We start from the raw sequence: 22,026 nt of genomic DNA on the forward strand, positions 1-22,026 counted from the left end.
ACTTTAGAGCTCAAACTGACTTTAATGAAAGTTTAATCTGCTCTCTCCCTACATGTCAGAGCAGTTTCTGAATCAATAGTATCCTGGGGATGGTGAATTTGAGTTTCACATAAAATAATGGTTTGGGTCACTTCTGAGGTAATACTGGCTACAAGTAATTTCCTCATAATTCATTGGTGAACTCAGTATGTAGCATGTCATTAAAAGCTTTACGAAATTATATCCCTACAGTGAGCAGAAAGAGATCAAGAAAAATGTTTTATCTGTCTAATCTGTTGTAGGTATTTATAGGGTGCCTATCTGTAGTATCTAATAGAACAGTCAGAAAAGCATTTGGAAATGAGCTCTACTCTTATTGTTGTCCTAGATATTTGTGCTTTTAACTCTGATTTCTTTTTCTCTTGGTGTTTCCATTCCTATCATGAGCTGATGCTTATGGGTGGCTTCCACAAGGCTCATGGCACTGTCCTTTTGCAATAGTCAAGTTAGTGTGCGAACAGTGAGTTTTAGGTCCCTCTTTCCTGTTGCGGAGATAAGATCCCTTGGGGTTGCATGTATATAATGCAACAATGCCCTTAATCTAGCTACTAAATGCATCTTAGTTTTGAATACCTCTCGCCCACCCTCCCAGAAATGTGCAGCTCTATTCTGGAGATCCACTGAGGAATCTTAGCTTGAATGGGAGTTCCCAAAAGTTGCATTTTTTTTCTCACCATATGTCAGAGTGACTGGACCCAACCCCACCTGTGACTGATCAGTTACCTCCAAGCTGAGGTTGTGAGGTTAGGGATCAGGTGACAGTCTGACAAAGGGGTCTTATAAAGCCAGCAATAGCTCTGCTGACCTGGAGAGTTGTAGAGAAGCTCTGGCATGCTGGAACTAAGGTGCTGGGAGTGCTGCCACACCCCTGGGCTTGAAGTACTAACAACAAACACATGATTTCCATCATTGGCACCCCCACTGTAAAAATTGTTCCAGCACTCTTGCCTGCCTGAGTTATTGGATTAGGGCAGGGACCCATAGAGGCTGAGAGAGAAGAAAAAGCCTGTGTGAGTTGTAGCCCCGGGGGCAGAGGAAATAATTTTGCCTAAGATTTGGTCCAATCAATAAATTATGCCCTAAGGCAAGGACACGTAAACAGACCATATGGCACAGAATTTCTCCCTTCTGGACTGGTGCAGCATCCCCATGGTTTACACTATATCTATGCCTGAAGCTACTCATGGCTCTGTTGCAGAAGCTGCCTGTATGTTTCTATAGCTGTGGGTGTGGCTGACCTATTTTTCAAGGTGTCTTACATTATCATGTACATTGATACAAGATTTAAAGAGCCATTTAAGCATGTACTGTATAGCATGAGTGTAAAGCATTTTAATATACAAAATAAACATGGACCTGCTGAGGTGCTCCATTTTGGGGAAAGACTAAATGAAACCTGTCTCTGGCATATTTATTTGGAATATTTTCATGCTCTTCACCCAAAGCCTCTGAGCTCCTCAGAAATCATTGATTTAGTCTCAGTATTTCTGTGACGTAGGAAAGTATCATTATCCTCACTTTACAGACCAAGGCGCAGAGGTGAAGTGAGTTGACTAAGGTCACACATGAAATTTGTGGGAGAGCTGAAAAACGAACCCACTTTTCCCAAGTCCCAGTCCAGAGTTTTAGCGACAAGATCACATTCTTTCTCATGTAATAGATGTAACTGCTCCTACCAAATGAGGACAATGCTGTGTGTCCCTGTCCTCAGAATGGTTTTGTTTTGCATGCATTACATCACCTTCTTCCTGTGTTTCTTCGTAAAGTGTGGGAATTTTGTGTGAGTGAGCACGGAAAATAAGACACAGACACTTCTATAACTTGAAACACTTCAAGAGAGTTGAGGAAGGGGCTGCCCAGCACTGACCACAGTGTTGTAAACCCCAGAATAGAGATGCCAGCATGGCTATGGTCTTTCTCTCCCCTATGTACAGACTGGTTAGTGGATGCAGGGCAGCACACCAACAGTATAGATGTAGCAACGGTGAGTATATGCACTCCCCCCCCCATGCTTCTGGGGTATTATGTCTGCCCCTGCACTGTGCAGTTACAATGCCCTCAGCACCCCGAGGCAGATAGGGCTGCTCCTTCCTTCCCCACTCCAAGCATAAGGCATAAATTCACATATTTCAAGGCTAGAATGGACCCATATGATCACCTGACCTCCTGAATAATACAGGACACAAACTTTCACCCAGTGTAGTATTTAAAAATCATGAGTCACATCCTCCCCCCCAATAATATTGGCTTAAAGTTCATGAGGCATGCTTTTTATTTTTTTTTTCAAATAAAACAAATCTGAGGTTCTCTTTGTTAGCCTGCTAGAGCCGTTGATCCTTTAGGGTGCATAGCTTCACATTTTCAAGCTTTTCTTTGTAAACATGTAGGCTAGAAACTTTTTTTAAAATGAAAGTTTTAAATACAGGCCCTTGACTCTAGCAGACAGGGCTTTAAGAAAGCTGCCAAATACTGAGACACACTCAGTAAAATTGTGAGCATCGGCAGAACTACAGTGATTTCATGGTTCTGGCTTGTAGACCAATCTATGTGTGGTAGAGTCCTTAGGCCCATGAATATTGATTATTTCACTCAATATTTTCTGCATAAATGAACTATTGATCATTGATGGAGAGGGGCCACAACTGAAGACCTTTGAAGTGAGATGTGTTTGTGTGTATAAAATAGATGCATTGGATGTAGCTTCAACTATCCATTTAAAAAAAAACCAAAACTTTGAATAGCTGGAATATGAAATGTGTTTTCTGCAGGTGAGGTGCTGTTTCCTTTGCTGACTGGGCTCTGATAATCTGAGCTCTGATAATCTGAATTCCTCTGGTCCCATGGGATTCTGTATAGGGTGGGAGATCAAGCAGTCACAGGTATTGTGCAATGCATGTGATATTAAACGACCTCAAAAAGGCATTAGGCAGCCATCTGGCTCACAACATACAGCAGGAGCTCCAGGATCCTAATCAGATTATTTCTATTTTTGGGACAAGCAGAATCCCCTGGAATTTCTGGGACTCAATAAATGGAAAAGATAAAAAGTAATATTTACTTCTAACTTCCCCCTCTGGTGCCAGTGTGATTTTACAAATAGAAGGTATTTAACATGAAGGTTTAAAAAAAATCTGTTAACTGCTGGATAATTAGTGTGCTTTTTACTGGTGTATTAAAAGGACTGATAATTACAGAGCATTTTATTCAAAAATCCTAAATCTCAAGTCACACTACAGAACCATCTTAACCTTCCAGGAAAAGATGAGGGTTAACGCATCTAGACACATCACCCTGCCATGAATCAAAGGTCAAAGCTGGGTAGCCAGTACAATCTAATGGTGCTTTTTAATTACTCCAAGTAACTTGCACATACATGAAACAATCAGTTTGGCTGTTGAATGAGACTAGACATATATCTGTGCCTAAAGTTGCTAGTGATGGTAGAATAAATTTTAGTGGTATAATATGTCTATTGTATTGGGAAATCCATTGTGCTAAAATGTGGAATTATGGCATAAAGTGGTAGTACTGACAGCAGCGTGTGTGTGTGTGGGTGGGTATGTGGGTGTGAACAGCAGGGGGCTGGCTGGTCATGATTAGGACCTCTGGGGGCTACTGCAGTGATGTATGTGGGGGGGGGCAGGATGTATTTAAGTGCCCTGACTTCACTCATTTTTGTTCATTCTTTTTGTGTTAGATTCATTTATGTAAATAAATATTACTGACTGTAGTTAAAGTACTCTATACTTGGTGGCCAGGTTCTCCAGGGACAATGTTGAAAATACTGTCATCTAGTATCTATTTTTTTTTTATCATACGAGAAGTGTAAAGTAGGGTAAAGGCCAAGGAATCTTGTTAAGGCAGCAGACTAAGACTCGGGAGTAGGACACATTGAGAATTTTCATCAAAAAACACACATTCATTGAAACTGAAACTGTTCATGAAACCAGCTCAGTTCTGATGAATCTCCCAACTCAATTTTGCCCACCAAAAAAAAATCAATATTTTTAGCTTCAAGACTTTCAAACAAAAAAAAAACTGGTTTCCCAGTTCAAAATCACTTTGTTTCAAAATGTACACTAATTAGATTAAAACATTAATAAAAAAGAGGTCAGCATCATAAGACACTTCAAAAGTACCAAAATGAAACATTTAGATTGATCCAAACTGAAACAAAAAACATTAGGTTTTTTGGTTCATGAAAATTTTTGAGATTTCAATTTTTTGTACCAAATTGCACCAGAAAAGTTTGAACTCAAACATTTTTTTGTGGGATGGGAAAACTATTTCCCATCCAGAGCTTATCATGAGATTAAGATCCTAGCTCTGTCACAGACTGCTTCTGAGACATTGGGCAATTCCATCTCTGTGCTCAATTTACCTTCTACAAAATGGGATACCGCTACTTTCTGTGTCTATCTTGTCTATTTAGATTGTAAGTTCTTCAGGACAGGAACTGTTGGATACTAAGTGTTTGTGCATTACCTAATTCAACGGGGCCCTGACCTTTGATAGGGCTGCTAATTGCTACAGTAATACAAATCGTTAATAGCTGGAAACATAATAGTGACACACCGTGCATCTTTTTTCCTCCAGGTTTTTAGAGTGTGGGATATACAGACCCTTTCGCTGCTGCAGGTCTTCCACGATAGTCAGGGGAAGGCTGGAGAAATGCAGATCTATGCCATGATATTTGACAATAACCATGGCACGCTTATTACAGGTGTGTAGACATAATTAGTGAATGAGGAACACATTCCCCCCATTGTAATTTTTGATGTTTCATAATATGGAATATGCCTGCAGAAGATGATGACAGCATGGCCTGGCAGTGGAGAAAGTTAGATACAGGGGATGTGCAGAAATCTAGGACATGACAGCAATTTTCCACACTTTGCTAATGAGACGTTTACAGATGAAAGCTATTTGGCATCCCTCCATTTGGCAAATCCCTTCATTTTATATATAAAATCTGGTGTTAATTTGGAATATGTATGAGAGGCTTAAGGTGACAGTCACAGAAGATGATCTCTCTCAAGTCAAGTTTCCCAAATTTTTGAAAGCTGAGCCCGTCTTCAGGAAAATGAAACCGGTTGCACCCTCTTTCAGCCCTGCCATCTGTTTATTTAAATCCCTTGAAAGGGATCTATCCCCAAGTCACTGTTCTTCAGAGAATGTTACAACCAGTCAGTTCCCAAGACACTCGTGTTTAGAGTGTCTTTTCCTCCGGGCTTCTGGGTTTAGAGGTCTGTGGGCAGGATCCTGTCAGTCTGGGTGCCAGGAAAAGTGTATTCTTGCATGAGAACAAGAGTGTCTTCCATGGTCTACACTACTCCTTTTAAAGGCTCCTGGCTGACACAATGTGGTCCTGCTGCCAGCCCCTCCCTCCTGGCCTGGCAGTTCGAACACACTCTTTGTTATGTGACAGGTTCTCTTCCCATACTCCAGGGAAGCTCCCTGCTTTTGCTGAGGGAAGGATGTGAACAACTTATCTTAGAAGCAAGGAGGAATGGAAGGCTGCCGATTTCAACATGTTAAACATATTCATAAATTATCTGGAAAAAGGGATACACAGTGAGGTGGCCAAGTTTGCAGATGATACCAAAATTACTCAAGATAGTTAAATCCTAAGCAGACTGCGAAGAGTTACGAAGGGATCTCACAAAACTGGATGACTAGGCAACAAAATGGCAGATGAAATTCAGTGTTCATAAATGCAAAGTAATGCACATTGGAAAACATAATCCCAGTTATGCTTACAAAATGATTGGGTCTAAATTAGCAGTTGCAACTCAAGAAAGACATCTTCGATTCATTGTAGATAGTTCTCTGAAAACATCCACTCAATGTGCAGCAGTAGTCAAAAATGCTAACAATGTTAGGAACTGTTTGGTAAGGGATAGATAATAAGATTGTAAATATCATAATGCCACTATATAAATGTATGCTAAACCCATACTTTGAGCATTGTGTCCAGTTCTGATGGCCCATCTCAAAAAAGATATGTTAGAAATGGAGAAGGGCAACAAAAATAATTAAGTGTATGGAACAAGTTCTAGATGAGGAGAGATTAAAAAGAATGACAGTGTTCTGATTAGAAGAGAGACGACTAAGGGGGAGGATATGACAGAGGTCTATAAAATCATGATTGGTGTGGAGAAAGTGAATAGGGAAGTATTACTTACCCCTTCTCGTAAAACAAGAACCTGGGGTTACCCAATGAAATTAATAGGCAGCAGGTTTAAAACAAAAGTATTTCTTCACAAAATGCACAGTCAATCTGTGGAACTTGATGCCAAGGGATGTTGTGAAGGCCAAAACTATAACTGGATTAAAAAAAGAACTAGATAATTTTTTGGAGGATAGGTCCATCAATGGTTATTAGCCAAGATGGTCAGGGATGCAACCCCATGCTCTGGGTGTCTTTAGCCTGTGACTGCCAAATGCTGGGACTAGATGACAGCGGATGGATCACTTGATTGCCTGGTCTATTCATTCCCTTTGAACAATCTGGCATTGGCCACTGTCAGAAGATAGGATACTGGTCTGACCCACTATGGCCATTCGTATGTTCTTATTTAAATACTTGGTTCATTGTATCTTGAAGTTTGTTCTCACTGGAAAAAGGGATGTTCTTATCTCATGTCTGCTAACATGGTAACTAAGACAAGGTAAAATCCCAGTGAGGACATGTCTATTTGTAGTTTTAATATTTTAGCAGGTTCAAGTAAACCCTAGATTCCTGTATAATCTTTACCTCAACCTGCTAACATGTAAAAACTACAAACTGCCATTTCTTCACTAAGATTTTACCTTGACTTAGTTAACATGAGGTAGGAACATACACTTTTTTTTTTTCTTAGAAAAGACAAAGCCTTGGTGGTGACAGTTTCTCACTAACTCTATATATCTGAAAATGTTGGTTGTGTTTTGTTTTTGTTTTTTTTAAAAAAAAAGACAATTGTATTAGAAACAGAACAGTGACCATGGAACCAGCACTATTTTCTGGGCACTCCACTGTCTCTTGGAGAGAAGAAACTTATTTCATATTTCTGCAACTTTGAAGTGACAGAGGACAGTGGAGATTCCGACAGTAATCTTAGTGCTTCTGCAGAGCTGGAAATTCACTGTTTATATCTTCTGGACATATTCTGAACATGTTAGCTCAGGACCTGACAGAATGTTTGCCTCCCATTTTGCACCCAAACAACAATATTCTTAATCCACTGTTGATCACTGTAATGGAGATCTATTTTCAGTTTTGTATATAGAAGAAAATAAATAGTTATGTCCCTTTGTTAAAAGGCTTCAACTGAGTGATAACAAAATTTGGACTTTAATAAAGAGGCCCAAATTCAGTTCTGTTATATGAATATAATTCTAGAGTAATTCCAATGAAATTACTGGGAGTTACACAGTATAAATCATAGATGAGTGGCATTTGGCCCAGTGTCTTCCTCCCAGCATGCACCCCATGTAGCTGAGTTGGGTGCAGGGCATCTGCACTGGTGCAGGTATGTGAGGATTCCTCCCTTTCCCAGGCTGTGGAGTGTTATCCGGCCTGATCTATGGTTGCTACTCAAGTCTCAGAATTAGCAATAGTTTGAATGCTGTGGCTGAGGTGAAAGTAGGCATATTGGCCCCAGGGAAGAACCTCAATTTGCTGCAGCCCAGTGTTGCATGTGTTTTTTTTCTTTAAACTTCTACCATAAATAGGTAGTATTGTTCATATGGGGGGTGGGGGTGGGAAGAGAAGACTTAGTTTTCATCTTAAACCTGTGCAGAATTTGAGATGTAGAAAATTATTAAATGTCCATTTAGTCTATTGATTCCCATATTTTACATATATTTGGATCTCATAATACTTGTCACTTGCACAAGGTTGCATAGTTAATTGGTGGCAGCATTAAGGAATAGAACTTCAAACTACTGACTCTAACCCAGAGTTTTAACCACAAGACCAAGTTGCCAAATTAAACACCTGTTGTGAAAGGACTGACCCTATTTAGAGTGCACAGACTCTTCCTGCAGTTTGGCTTAGCTAGTAAATCAAAGAATGACTCAGTAACATAAAGTGCAGCTGAGCTTCCTCCTAGGTTTGGCTATTTGAAGGGTTTCCCTCCAAAAGGGAGGATACCACCACTTGTATCTCAACATTTGAGATAACTAGACCCACCTACCAGCCTGATTTGTCAATTACCTTGAATCTTCTTGAAGGGGGCTTACCACAGATGCCTAGGGTGATTCAGCAGAAGAGCCCTACATTCCTGTAAAAGATGTTAGTCTGCCTGACCTTTCTGTTTAATCTGGCATTTGGTTGAGTCTCTTAAAGTTTGTGTCATCTTATTCTAAAGGCCAGTGAAACAGTTCTATGTGAAAAGGATCATTTAAAGTTTTAAATCCTATAGGATTAGCAGATACATAGCTGGATATTTCCTCAGCTGAGGATTTAGTGTGAAATGAATTGTCTCAACTCAATCTCCCCAAACTGTTCTACAATCCATACAAGGATGATTATGACTAGACACTAGGCCCTGCTAATGATTCTGTAAAAGATAAAATGAATTTCTCCTCACTGCTGGAGAGGGCAAGAGATCCAAGTTCTGCCTAGGAGAACTAATCCTCACTGCCATCTTCCTGACGTGTATTTACATAGAAGGCTTCAGATTTTAATCCTCCGATGTCCATACATTGTTACAGATACAGATGTTTATGGATGAGTCCTGCTCTCTATCATGCTCTATTTGCATATTTTGACAGAATCACAGTGGTTTTTTCTCCAATATTGCCCCATATGTCTGGAATCATACCCTGCGCCTTGCAGACACCTTCTCCTACACATCCACTGCTGAACTTAAGTTTTGTACCAGCTCAATTATGTTGCAACAAATAAAATGGGAACTTTTTATTGCTGTGTACACTGCACAAATAGGCGTGTGAGCTTATGCAGTTGAAAATTTTGACCATTATTCAACCTTCTCTCATATCCCTAGGCCATGGTTCATTTTGACTGTAAATGTTCTAATCAAGGAGATGTAGGTTTTATTTGTCTGCAAAGTGCCATGCGCACCTACAGTGCTGCATAAACCAAGGTATTGAAAAGACAGCATAGCTTACAGATGGATTTGCTTTGTTCAATAGGAAGTGACTTCTGGGATTTCTTTACTCAGTGAGATTGCTATCAGTCAGGATGACATTTATTTGTTCCTTCCTACACTGGCCCACTCTGGAACTGTAAATCCCCTAGTTTCTATTGATCTTGGGGCTAGGATTGCCTCTCCCATAAAAATTGGATAGTTGATTGTTTAAGGCAGCCAAATATGATAAATATTCCTATTTAGTGATTGTTTATTGTGGTTGGGAGAGGTGACTATTTTCTACTTTTTTTTTGGACAGCAGAAATTCTCTAGAACTGGCCAGAAGAGTCTCTTTATATTCTTTTGCTGAATTCAAATAAAACACAATGGTTTATATAGCGTTGATCCATTTCCTCAAATGGCAGTTTGCACAGTCACATAAACGTTATGTATTAGTACCTCTCTTGTCATGTACAGGGTCATCAGTCATTGATATTTATCCTCTAACCCGGATGATACAAGATACCAAACAGGTTCCACAAACGCATGAAAGAAACATCAACGTACTGGCTTACAACAGAGCTTTTCACCAAGTTCTCACTATCTGTGCTGAATCTATTGTGAAGGTGAGCATAAACTTGCACCCTTTAAACTGGGAGAAAAAAACAATGTTGCAGTTGCTTTTATCACAGATAAATTGTTGAGCAATTAGGCAAGAGTTAACCGTGTTTGTTATGCAAGCCATCATCTTTGTAGCTATTTTTATGCTGTAACTCTCCAGGGACGTGGTAATCCATGATAAATAAATCATTTAACATCACAGCAGCATTATTTCAATCAGGTGACCCTTTCAGCTGAACTGCAGAATCAATGTGATTAGTCTCCTCTTTCACATTAGGCACCAGAAGGATGGGTGGGGAGAAGGAGGATATGGTCTTGATGCGGAACTCCTTTTCCTTCACTTGGGTTTTGTTCCACACTACAGCTACGGAAGGCCGGCTTTAACAAGTGCGGGGCCCAATTTGTACTCACTCGGCAGCGCTCCAGGTCTTCGGCGGCACTTCAGCAGCGGGTCCTTCACTTACTCCGGGTCTTCCATGGCACTCAAGGGCCCTCTACCAAAATGCTGCCGAAGACCCCCAGAGCGCTGCCAGGTGAGTAAAAATTAAAAAGGTGCCGGCGTGGGGCCTGATTTGGGGGAATTGGGCTAATCGGCCTAAAGCCGGCTCTGACTACAGGAATGGATCTTTGTATATAAATTGAATTCAGCCTATGAAACAGTGATCATTGGTTATAAAGTGGCTACAAAAAGCTATTTAATAGCTGTGATTGATATAAGAATGCTCTGGATGAGCAATTTAAGCATGTATACATAGTCCTCCATTCAGGAGCCCATCCCTATTCAGGACACCACTTATGCATCTGTTTAAAGGTAAGCATGTGCTCATGGCCCATTGCGGCTCAAGGACTTTCTGAATTGGGACTTAAACCATGAAAAATTACTTTGGAAACTATGTAGAATCTGGAGAAACTGCAATTCTAGAAGAAGATTCCGTATCAAAGGTTAAGCATTCTTCCCGTTTGCTCTATCCAAGGGTAACAGGCTGACTTGCCCTGAAGGATGGAAGGCCTGGGGCCAGCCAACCCTGCATACTAAGGAGCCACCCCTGAGAGGAGTCAGGTGATTGCCATTGCCCAGTAAAGAGCAGTGGGAGGCTGAAGTGAAAGTAGGAGCTCAGAAAGCTGTGGTAGAAACTGAGGAAAGGCTCCTGCAAGGAAGACCCTGACATGAAAGGAGCTGCCCCAGATAGGATGGCTGGGAGTAGGTTGCTAAAGCAGGAAGAAGACCTTGACACCAGGGGAATTAGGAAGGCAGACCCTGAAAGTTGAGCTCTACCTGGGTAAAGCCTAGGAGTGGTGATTGAACTGGAATCCGCTTTTAAGAAGGAGGGCTGGGGATTCCCTATGTAAGGGAAGAAAAACACTGAATTGTAGCATTGGGGTTTTGTGGGCCAAACTGTCAAAGGACTAAATAGAGTGGACCCCAATTTATTGGGGAATGTTTTAAATTTAGCTTTGGACTATCAGGGTGCCATTGCTGAGGGCCCTCAGCAGGTGGAGGAAACAGGGCAGGGCGCAGCAGAGTGACCTCTGTCCACAAGATGGCACTCCGGAGGCAGCTGCCCTGTTACAACCAGCTACAAGACTTAACTGTCACCTTCCTATAATCCTTTCCCTACTCTCTTCTCTGAACCTTCTTCTATGTGGCTGATAGGCCTGGATCCAGCCTGCTGGCTTTGTCTGCCATACCCATACCCTCTCCTTTTTCAGATCACTTGTGTTGTAGCCACGTTGGTCCCAGGATATGAGACACACAAGGTGGGTGAGGTAATATCTTTTATTGGACTGACTTCTGCCAGTGAAAGAGACAAGCTCTGTGGAGCTCAAAAGCATGTCTCTTTCACCAACAGAAGTTGGTCCAATTACAACAACTAATTTTTTATTTTTTTTTATTGGACCAGTTATTGTAGAGCCTATAGACTTTATCTAGCCCTTCCCTTAGAAAAAGTGTTAACAAACTAGACAAATATAAAAAGCTGGGTCTCTCTTTTTTTAAAAAAATTCAGCCCCCTTCTTCAATCTGAGTTACCTGTTTTGAATGTGAGCTTTTGGGCAGGGACCCTGGGTAAAATGCTTAAATGCACCTAAGTCTCAGTGCCATTTTCAAAAGTGATTTAGTCACTTACAATCCTATGTCCTATTGACTTTCAATGAGGCTTAGAATCCTATGTAACTTAGGACCATACATTAGAATGTATTCATCTGCCTAAAAAATGCAGATAGGCAGCTAGTGGGATTTTCAAAGCACTTAGATACCAAGCTCCTATTGATTTAAGTGGGACTTAGGCACCTAAATATCTTTTTAAAATCTCGTTCTTAGGCACTTTTGAACATTTTACCACTTGTCATTGTACTTTGTAAAGCACCTTCCACACTTCTGATGCTATGTCAGTGTCTTAATGTCTTTAGAAAACTGGCTAATTCTCAAGTGCTGAGTATCTAGGAGCTGGCTTATTTCTTGAAAATGGAGGCAGTTTCCCTGGAGTGAACCCCCAACATGCCCTTCCTCAGTCTATTACCAACATGATCAGTTCTCCCTGCTGCCAGTTTCCATCTCTATCTTCAGGCCAAGGAACCAAAAGTGGGTACATAAGCTGCATGTGAAGGTCAGGAAGACTCACTGTGGACTCGCCAACAGTGGAAGAGCAATAGGGAGGCAATACTCCTGGCGCTAAGAGGCATATAGAATAGAAGGACATTGACCTTCCTGGAGAAGCCTTATAGAATTTAATAAATAGCCTTTCTGTGGGTGTTATAAGCCATTCTGTAGACTTCAATAGCGAATTTTATCCTTCTTCTAAAATTGCATAGAATGTCTCAGAAAAAAAAACCCTGTAAAATGGATCACATCCTTTTCTATTCTACAGGCTTTAGCACTAATTTAACTACATCAGAATCCAATTCTGAATTGGATTGAATAGTGTCACAATAGCCCTGAATTATGGGAAATTGGCTTCTCTTTCCCACCATCTCCATTTGTTGTAGAAGCATAAAAAAGGGACTAATTTTGTCAATAAATGCAATGATTTAAGAATGAACCAACTAAAACTACTTGCTTTAAAAACGTCAGAAAAACGACAGGCAAAATTGGCCATTAATTTTAGGTGCCCTGCAGCTGACTCCTACATCCTGATGATCAGAGGTACTGGGCACCCACAGTTCTTGTTGACTTCAGATGGAGTTATGGGTGGAGCTGAGCAAAATTTTTCAGACCAACAGTTTATTTGCCACAACATGGCATTTCAGGCTATGTGAAACTGTGTGCAAATTTGACCCACTTTCAGCCAAGACAAATTTTTTCAAGGCTCAGCCTCAGGAAACTCGTGTGTGTCCATGTCCCTGTCTTCTTCTAACATTTAGCCCAATGGTTAGGACACTTTTCTGAATGTGGAAGACCCAGGTTTGAATCCCCAGGCTGCTTCAGGACTTGATCTCCTAGTTGAGTAGTTCAACCATCAGGCTCTAGACTAGTCTAGGGTGGGTTAGTCTCAAACTCTCCTGTTTAAGCTATTCCACTTTGTATAAATACTTAAATATTCATTGGGGAAGGGACTTGAATTCTGAAAAACTCTGAACATTTTCAGAATCAAAGCAAATATTTTTTCTATTATTTTTTTGTTTGTTTGGTTGCTGGCCAAAGTGAAAAATCAACTGTTAACCTAGGTCTAGGTATGGATGTTCAACATTACTGAAAATTGGGTCCAACTGGGGCACCCAAATTTAGTGGCCACTTCTGAAAGGCAAGTTATACTCTGAGAAATGAGGCTATTTGCATCACAGTCACACCCAGAGGCCTTGCTCAGGATTGGGACCTCATGCGAGTTGCTGTACAAACACATAGTAAGGGAGAGTCCCTGCCCTGAAAGGCTTATGTAATATCATACAGCATTATTGCTTCACTTGAGGATCAAATCCTTAAAAGACACATGTTGGAGAATCCAACATAATTGATTCATCCCTTCTTTTTAGCTAGGGCCGGATTTAAGGTCAGGCGATGCAAGTGACCATCTGGGGTGCCGAGCTTGGAGGGCGCCAGGATCAGCTTGGGGTGCTGTTTTTGTTGTTAGTGACAAAAAGGAAAATAGAATGTTTGAAGTAAAATGTTTCAGGCATTTTGTATGTGGATTCATTTTTCACTGAGTTCCTAAAATTTTCATGGAAAATTCCAGACTTTCTGAGAACTACATTTTCCTCAAACCTCTTAGAATGTTGTCAGCCATGCCCTTGTGAAGATATAAGAGGTGATGTGTTGCCAGTCAGTCAGTGAGATATAAGAACAAACTAAAGTGACAGCCAAGTTGTGATATTGTGAACCTTATTTTATTGTGTAATTGTGAAAATGTGTTGGTGTTTTAAGACTTCAAGAGTGTAAGTAGAGACAAATAAAAGACATATTTAATGAGATGCCAGAGATATCTGTCGAACCCCTATCTACGCAACAATATAAAAGTTTCTATAAGAGGAAACAAATTTTTATTTGCTTACATATGACATGAATAAATACAGATTTAAGGATCCTAATGTGCAAATTTATAGTCTTGTATGACTGAGATAAATCATGCATCAAAGTCATGAAATGGACTACAAAGTAAAGTATTCAAAATTTTCACAAATAGAGGGGGGCACCGAAGACGATCTTTGCATGAGGCACTATTTGGTCAAGGGCTGGCCCTGTTTGTAGCTAGCTTTCCTTGTTTTCTGTATAGTAAAAACTCATTATAGTTAACCATTTTTATCTCTAACTTAAAAAGAATCTATTTCATGTGACTAGTGAAAATAGGCTATCCTTGTTACAATGGCTTCCTTAGGGTGCCAAAGATTTTTGGAGTTGTAGAGAGTAATTGTGAATATTGTGCTGTTGAAGCATATTTTTATGGGATATACAAGAGTCATCTATTCAGCATGTTAACCTTTTGGCAGCCAACTTATAACACATAGTGTGGGGATTTTTGTAGGATGGACTGCAAATAATTTTAATTTTGTTTCTAGGTCTGGGAGCTAGAATCTGGGCACCAAATCTACCAGATTGAAGATGCCCATGGGCCTAATATTGAATTGACCTGTGCAGCAATTGATAAAAATGGGTTTCACCTTGCTACAGGAGCCTGTGATGGTAAACAGTTTAATTATCGCTACTATTCTGTTCTCTCTCTTTAGAATGAGATACTATATTGTGACCAAGGCTGTGAGAACAGTTTGCTTGGAATCCACCTGAAACCATGTTGGATTGGGGTCCAATTTCAAAAAGCTTCTGCAAAACTGGACTGGTACTGTTTTGTATGGCCCTGATCCCAACCACCCCTTTATATTAAATGCCTCAATAAACAGCAATAAAATTGAGACATGGCATAACTTTAAGGAAATACCATAAACTAAGCTTCCCCATGAAATTTGACTTAACTGTGTAGTACATCCTACCCCTGGAGTTTGCATACATATCCCTGGGCTAGCTGTGATCGAGCTAGTGTATTAAAAATTGAGTATAGCCACAGTGGCACAAGAGGTGAAACAGGCTATCTTCCCCAAGTACATGCATAGTGTACTGGACAGGGTGGTACTTGAGGCAGCTAGCCTCTCCTGCCTTTGGCACTGCCGCAGTGCCGATCGATTTTTAGCATGCTAGCTTGACCCGAGCTAGTCCAGGTATGTCTCCTCAAGCTGGAATTTACACCTTCAGCTCAAAGTGTGGACGTGTCTCTTGTGTACCAGGGTGTGTATACAGGGGCGGCTCTATGGTTTTTGCTGCCCTAAGCACGGCAGTCAGGCGGTTTTCGGCGGCACGCCTGCAGGCACTCCACTGGTCATGCAGATTTGGCGGCATGCCTGCGGGAGGTCCACCGTGCCACGCCTTCAGCGTCCCTGCTGCCGAATTGCCGCTGAAGCCACGGAACCGGCGGACCTCCCGCAGGCATGCCACCAAAGGTGGCCTGACTTCCCCCCTTGCAAGGACCGGAAGGCTGCCCCCCTGCAGCTTGCCGCCCCAGGCACACACTTGGTGCGCTGGTGCCTGGATCCATCCCTGTGTATATACCCCACCTCCAATCAGAGAGGGGAGAGGTTAGTAAGCATCCTTGCAGGACAAAAAAAATACCTGCCTGGCCTGAAAGGAGTATGAAAGCTGTCGAGCCTGAAAGGAGAATTACAGCTGGATCTAATTTGGGAATCAGGCCTTTGAAAGGCAATGTTAGGCTTTATGAGAAATGGCCTTTGGCTCTGTCTGCCTGGCTTCTAGTCCAAGAAGATCTTTCCCTCAGGGCTTAGAAGCTAGACCTGAATGGCATGAAGGATGAGAGACTGTAGTAATCTGCACTGGACTCCAGGGATTGTTGCTCCATGATGTAATACTTCTCTGGGGGGTCTGGAATAAGCACCCTGTGAATACCTTGAGTGTCATGTCTTGCTGCATAAAGCCTGTAGCAGTCTGGAACCAGTCAGCCCTGGTCTGCGTTATCTAGAATGAACAGTATTAGAATAAGGATTACATTGAAACAGACACCTGAAGAAAATTCATCATACATGCAGTATGGCAGTTACTGCGGTGTTACAAACCTTGATATCTTCTTGGACTTTCCTGACTTTTGTGGGCTTGAATTCTCAATGTTAACAATGTTTTGATGACAGGTTTTTGCTTTCAATTTCCCTTGCTGCTCTTATTGTAAGAAAGGGGAGAAGAGATGAAACTGAGGTGCCCTTTACTCAGGAGGACTAAATTAGCTCAACAGGCCATCTTTCACTCAGCTGTCCATAACATTCTCAACCCTGTGACTCAGGAAGGCTGCATTAAAACATGGCAGCACTGGCGCTGGAACAATTTGTAAAAAGGGGGTGCTGAGAGCCATTGAATCAAACTGTAAACCCTGTATAGGATGGAAACCACTTCAAACCAGAGGGTGCTGCAGCACCTCCCGCACCTCTAGTTCCAGCACCTATGCATGGCAGCATGTGTGCACACTCCAAATTTAAATGTTCACCACTTCAAAAATACTGAACGGCCCTCCTTCAAGCGGGATATGCATTTCACGCCTCAAAGAAAGCTCTAAAACAAGCCAAGGTTTGAGTTTCTATCTTAAGTGTTATTGATATGCAAGAACAAAGCTTATGATAGGAACACATGGGCTAAGTGCATTTTTTTCCATCTTGTATCATTCAAAAATAGCAAAACCAATTTCACTCAAACTTTCAAAAAAAAATTGAATTATTGTGGGCTAAGCCCAAGCATGAATATCTTCAGCCCAGAAAGCATTTTAATGAGAAAACTGAGCAACTGGAGTAAAGTAGTTAAATTGAAAAGGGAGAACTCAGTTTTATAGGATTTGCTGACTCTGAACATGATACATAGTTAGTGTATTTTCCAATATGCTAAACATCATGTAATGTATGGCATGTTTGTTTGAGATTGTATGACAAGGACTCTCCATTTATTTACCAGACCTGCACTGAATTCTTCAGTAAATTTTAATGATCGATTAATCAATTAGCATGGCTGCATAATTCTGAAACTTCAGGGTTTATTAAAATGTTAAGAAATTCAGCACCAAGTAAATTTTTGGATACTCCAGAAATATACAGGGTGCTCATGAAGACATGGCCTCTGCCACAAAGCATGCAGACCAGATTAATTCCACTTGAGCATACTGCCCTTCATTTGCATCATTTAGCTGAGATACTTTGCCCACAGGTCATAGGGGCTACTCAGAAATGGAAAGCTGTTGTCAGGTCAGTAGCTCCACATGACAAGGGTGGATCCCAGTTGGTAGATGCTCCTTCAGAGAGTGCTTCAGCCTCTCTTTTCCACCCCCTCATTTTGAGAGAAGGTCTGGTAGTGAGCCACGTCACTCTCAACCTTGTCACTCTCTCAGATCGGAAGATCTCTGCCTTGCTGGCTCCCTTTCTGCCCTTTTGTGGACTTGGCACAAAAGCAGGAAGTACAAAACAGGCATGGAGAAGGACAGAATGGTAGTCTATTGGCATTGTCAATGTCTGATAACCCCATATAACTGTGCTCACTGAGGGAGAGGTGAGGGACTAGAGAATCTATTCCATTGTTCTTCCATTTAGGCAAAAATGCTTTTGCATGCCCACAATCAATGAAGGAGGCAATATTGCTTGGCAATCAAACTTAACACCCTCACTGATATCAATAGGTTTGGGATGAGACCCTAAGTGTGCATCACTGCAAATGTGTGTTTTCCTGAAATCAGGTAAGTTTATTGCTCAAAAAGCACGGGGTTGAATTTACATTATTTGAAGTGTGATTAGACACTGTAGGCAGACTGGTGTGCTGCACCGGGGACGTTTCTGAAAAATATCTGGTGGTTGATGCTTTTACAAAGGCCTTAGTGCTGGTCAGGGGCCCATTGTACAAACAGAAGTAAATAAAGTCCCTGCCTTAAAGAGCTTACATTTGACTTTTAAATAACTCCGCCAACACATGTGAGAAATTGAAGGAAGGGATTTTTGAGCCCCAAGATAAGTGATCTCTAGCAGGGAAGATTTTAGCAGTATCTAGAAAGGAAGAGGGTCCATCTGAGGCAGGGAAATCACACCAATATTCCTTGTAATTACGTGATTGAATATTTGTAAGGGATCCCTACATACATACTTCCTGCCAAGTCCCCACAGCAGATATGGTATTTGTGAATTAGTCTGTGTCCCAACCACATGCTTCTGTGAAACAGTATTAAAATACCAAACATCAGACCTGTAGAAATGGGAAATGCGATGCAGCTGATTTTTCTTTCTTTTTGCTATTTGGGACTTGTCAGGTTTCTGAGTTGAAAATACATGTTTTGTGTTTAACACTTTTTTCTCCTTGTGTTTCTTGTCCTCACTTCTTGTTCAGGAACATTGAAAATCTGGGATTTTGGAAGTGGGCAGGAAATTAAAGTTTTACCTGTGGCAAATGACAGCAATGATGAGCAGTGGCTGCTGCAGCTAGTTTATCTGAAGGCTAGTGAGAGTCGGCATGTGATCCTTGCTTTGGAGCACAGTGGGAAGATCAAAATCGTTCAGGTTTTTGATATCTTACATATGATGTATTTCATTTGTAGCTGCTAACTTAAACAGACAACTTTCATAGATCAGTAGGCCAACCCTATGCAACTGTCACTGTAAAGTCATTTTTCAGCATGTCACCAAAGTAACTCTTTAATATTTAAAATGTCAGTGTGTTCCATGTTTCATGGCTAGATGTTCAGAGTTCTGCTCACCTCTTTCCATGAACCCACTACACTGGAGCTATTAATATTTTTCTCCTAGCAGTTAGGCTTTGGTGGAAAGTAAAATTTCCTATCCCTCAGTCATTTTGCTCACTGAATAAGAGCTAGAGCCTGCCCTTAATCTGCCGGATGTGCATAACTTTACTTATTGAAGTAAATGGCAATAGTCCAGTGAGTAAAGTTATTCACACATGCAAGTGCTAGGAGGATCAGGTCTCAAGACTAAAGAACTATTTCCCTTCCCCTCTCCTTCAGAAGTGAAAATCAGAGGCCCATGCACTCCTCTTTGATTACATGATGTGAGGGAACAGCGTGATCTGAATCCTGCATAGGAAGGTTGCAAAGGGATATGAAAAAGAGCCTCTCACTCTGTGGTTCCATCCTTCCTCTTGAGTTGCTGCAGTGCAGCTCTCTAGCCCCATTAGCAATCAGTTTAAATCGCTTACAGACTAACAAGAAAAGAGCTAGAAGCAAATTTGAGGCTACTTTTGTTCTTGCATATTTCTGTTTATAGTGATACCCTTTGCCCAACACCTACACAGGAGAGAGTACTACACACTAGGTAGTTGGTGAGACAGACCTTGGTCCAATAAAAGATATTACCTCACCCAACTTTTCTCTCTCTCTCTCTGTTCATAATTTGACACAGTCATAGCCCACTCTGCCACAAAGCACTCATACAGTCAAGTTACATAATCATAATCCCAATACATACAATAGGATTGCATACACAACATAAACTCTTAGGCATAGCAAGGTCGTGGACAAAAAAGCAGTTTTCTGACTGCATCTGGATGAAATTTCTGTAACAAAAACATATACATTGTGGTTATGAGCATGAAAATAAGCATTTATGCAGCCTTCTTTATCTCTCTGAATGTTGCTATGGAGGAGAATAGCCACAGTGTATGGAGCTGCCTTGCAAATTAACATACTATAAAGCTTGAAATAATAAGTTCATTGAATTGGCTGTTTATGGTTAATTAAAAAAACCTCTAAATTTAATTTAATAACATCTTAGTTAAATGTAGCCACATGAGCCATTCCTCCCAAACATTACAGTGAACCAAATTTAAATCTGAAAGGTGCTAAATAACGCTGCACAGTAGATATGTTTTACAGTAATTTTTTTTCCTAATTGTTCTTGTTCAATATATTGAAATGGTTTAAAAAAACCACCCCTTTTGATTTATTTATTGATTTATTTTAGCATGTAATGCCTTTATGAAAAGAGTATTAAATACTAGCTAAATTTTAAATAACACTGAGTCTGTCCTAAAGCCAAAAAGTAGGAACATTGAAGTTAAAGCAGCAAGCTAGGTATTGGAGTTTGTTTTATACGTGGAGAACCTGTTAAGAGAACCCCCATTAGCAACTAGACACAATGGGCAAGGATCAAAGACTCAGTTTCAGTCTTAATTCTAAATTTCCTTAGGTTGAACCAAAATGCTTGTTGTTTTCATGCAAGAGTGATGGCAGTCATCTTTATCACACTACATACTGAACTTGGGACCTCTAAAGCTACATGTATGAGCTGCTAGAACTTGAGCTAAAGAGGTTGTAGCGTGGAGTGTACAAGATTCATATCCTCCGTGAATCAGCGTTGAGGGGAACCTGTAATGCACTTTGACCAGTGGGGTACATATGTGAATTGATAATATGTTGTGACTGGGATCCCAGGGGAGCCAACTGAGGTCATTCAATTAGAGTGAACTGCAACAATGGGGCAGACAATCCCCAAAGCTTGTGGATATTCCAATACTTAGATTTCCAAACCAGCACAAAACAGCTTCTACAATACCTCACTCGTTACCCAGAAGCCAACAACACAGTTTCCTTAAAGTAACCCAGCCTCGGGCCTCCACCCAGACACCCAAGATAAATATGATGAGGATTACTGAAAATCTATTCATCATATAAAAAAGTTCTACCAATCCCAAAGGATCGGACACATTACCTCCCAGGTTAATGAGTATTCCAGATCTTACTCAAATACACGCTTACAGCCAATTCTTATTAACTAAACTAAAATTTATTTAAAAAGAGAAGAGGGAATATTGGTTAAAAGATCACTATACATACGACATGGGTACAATCTTGAGATTCAGATTCATAGCAGAGATGGTGAGCTTTGTAGTTGCAAAGAATTTTTTCAGAAATATTGCATAGGTTATAGTACAATGGTTATATTCAGGGTGGCCCAGTCAGGACTGGGATCTCAGTCCTTATGGCTTAGGCTTCCCCTGCATGAAGCTTCAAGCAGATCTGAGATAAAAAGGATTGGGACTCAAGGGTCTTTTATACAGTTTTCTAGCAGCCATTTGACAATACAGTCTTGGGTGGACAATAGGCTTTTGATGTAACCTTCTGTTTCCCAAACCTCACTGGTAATTTACTACATGGATTAACATAAGATAATTTATCCATTAGGAAGTCTATCACAAACTTTAAAGAGACAGATAGACAATGACATTACTGCATTCAAGATTCATCTAAATGTTAATATTTCCTTTTGATCTCTGAATCAATAGCTATAGTGACAGAGAGGAACAGTCTGTTTACATGGCTAATTATTAAACAAGCTATAAGTAAACACACAATTAGTATCACCTCTAATTCTCTAACAATACAGGTTTTCACTTCAAAGTTCTAGCCTATCTAGCAAGGAGAAGCCCTAATTACCATTCGCATACTTTCCTAACATGACTTTAAAGCAGGGGTCAGCAACCTTTCAGAAGTGGTGTGTCGAGTCTTCATTTATTCACTCTAATTTAAGGTCTCGTGTGCCGGTAATACATTTTAACATTTTTAGAAGGTCTCTCTCTATAAGTCTATATATTATATGACTAAACTAGTGTTGTATTGTAAAATAAATGAGGTTTTCAAAATGTTTAAGGAGCTTCATTTAAAATGAAATTAAAATGTTGATCTTACGCTGCTGACCCGCTCAGCCCACTGCTGGTCTGGGGTTCTGTTCACCTAGGCTGGCTGCGGGCTGAGCAGGGCCTGCGGCCGGGACCCCGGCTGGCAAGGGTCTGGCAGCCAGAACCCTTGGGGTGTGCAGGGCCGGC

At 40.8% G+C, this 22,026-nt stretch overlaps 1 protein-coding gene across 1 annotated transcript in view; it reads left to right on the forward strand.

Moving 5' to 3' along the window:
- WDR64 (WD repeat domain 64) overlaps window positions 1–22,026 on the forward strand; it is a 137,467-nt gene that overhangs the window by 77,993 nt on the left and 37,448 nt on the right. The window contains exons 11-14 of the mRNA XM_032771094.1: window positions 4,636–4,762; window positions 9,594–9,742; window positions 14,727–14,850; window positions 18,580–18,749. Of these exons, the coding sequence (XP_032626985.1) occupies window positions 4,636–4,762; window positions 9,594–9,742; window positions 14,727–14,850; window positions 18,580–18,749 (570 nt within the window). The remainder of the gene's footprint in view (window positions 1–4,635; window positions 4,763–9,593; window positions 9,743–14,726; window positions 14,851–18,579; window positions 18,750–22,026) is intronic.

Source organism: Chelonoidis abingdonii, chromosome 3 (assembly GCF_003597395.2).
Source record: "Chelonoidis abingdonii isolate Lonesome George chromosome 3, CheloAbing_2.0, whole genome shotgun sequence".
In the NCBI taxonomy this organism is placed as follows: domain Eukaryota; kingdom Metazoa; phylum Chordata; order Testudines; family Testudinidae; genus Chelonoidis; species Chelonoidis abingdonii.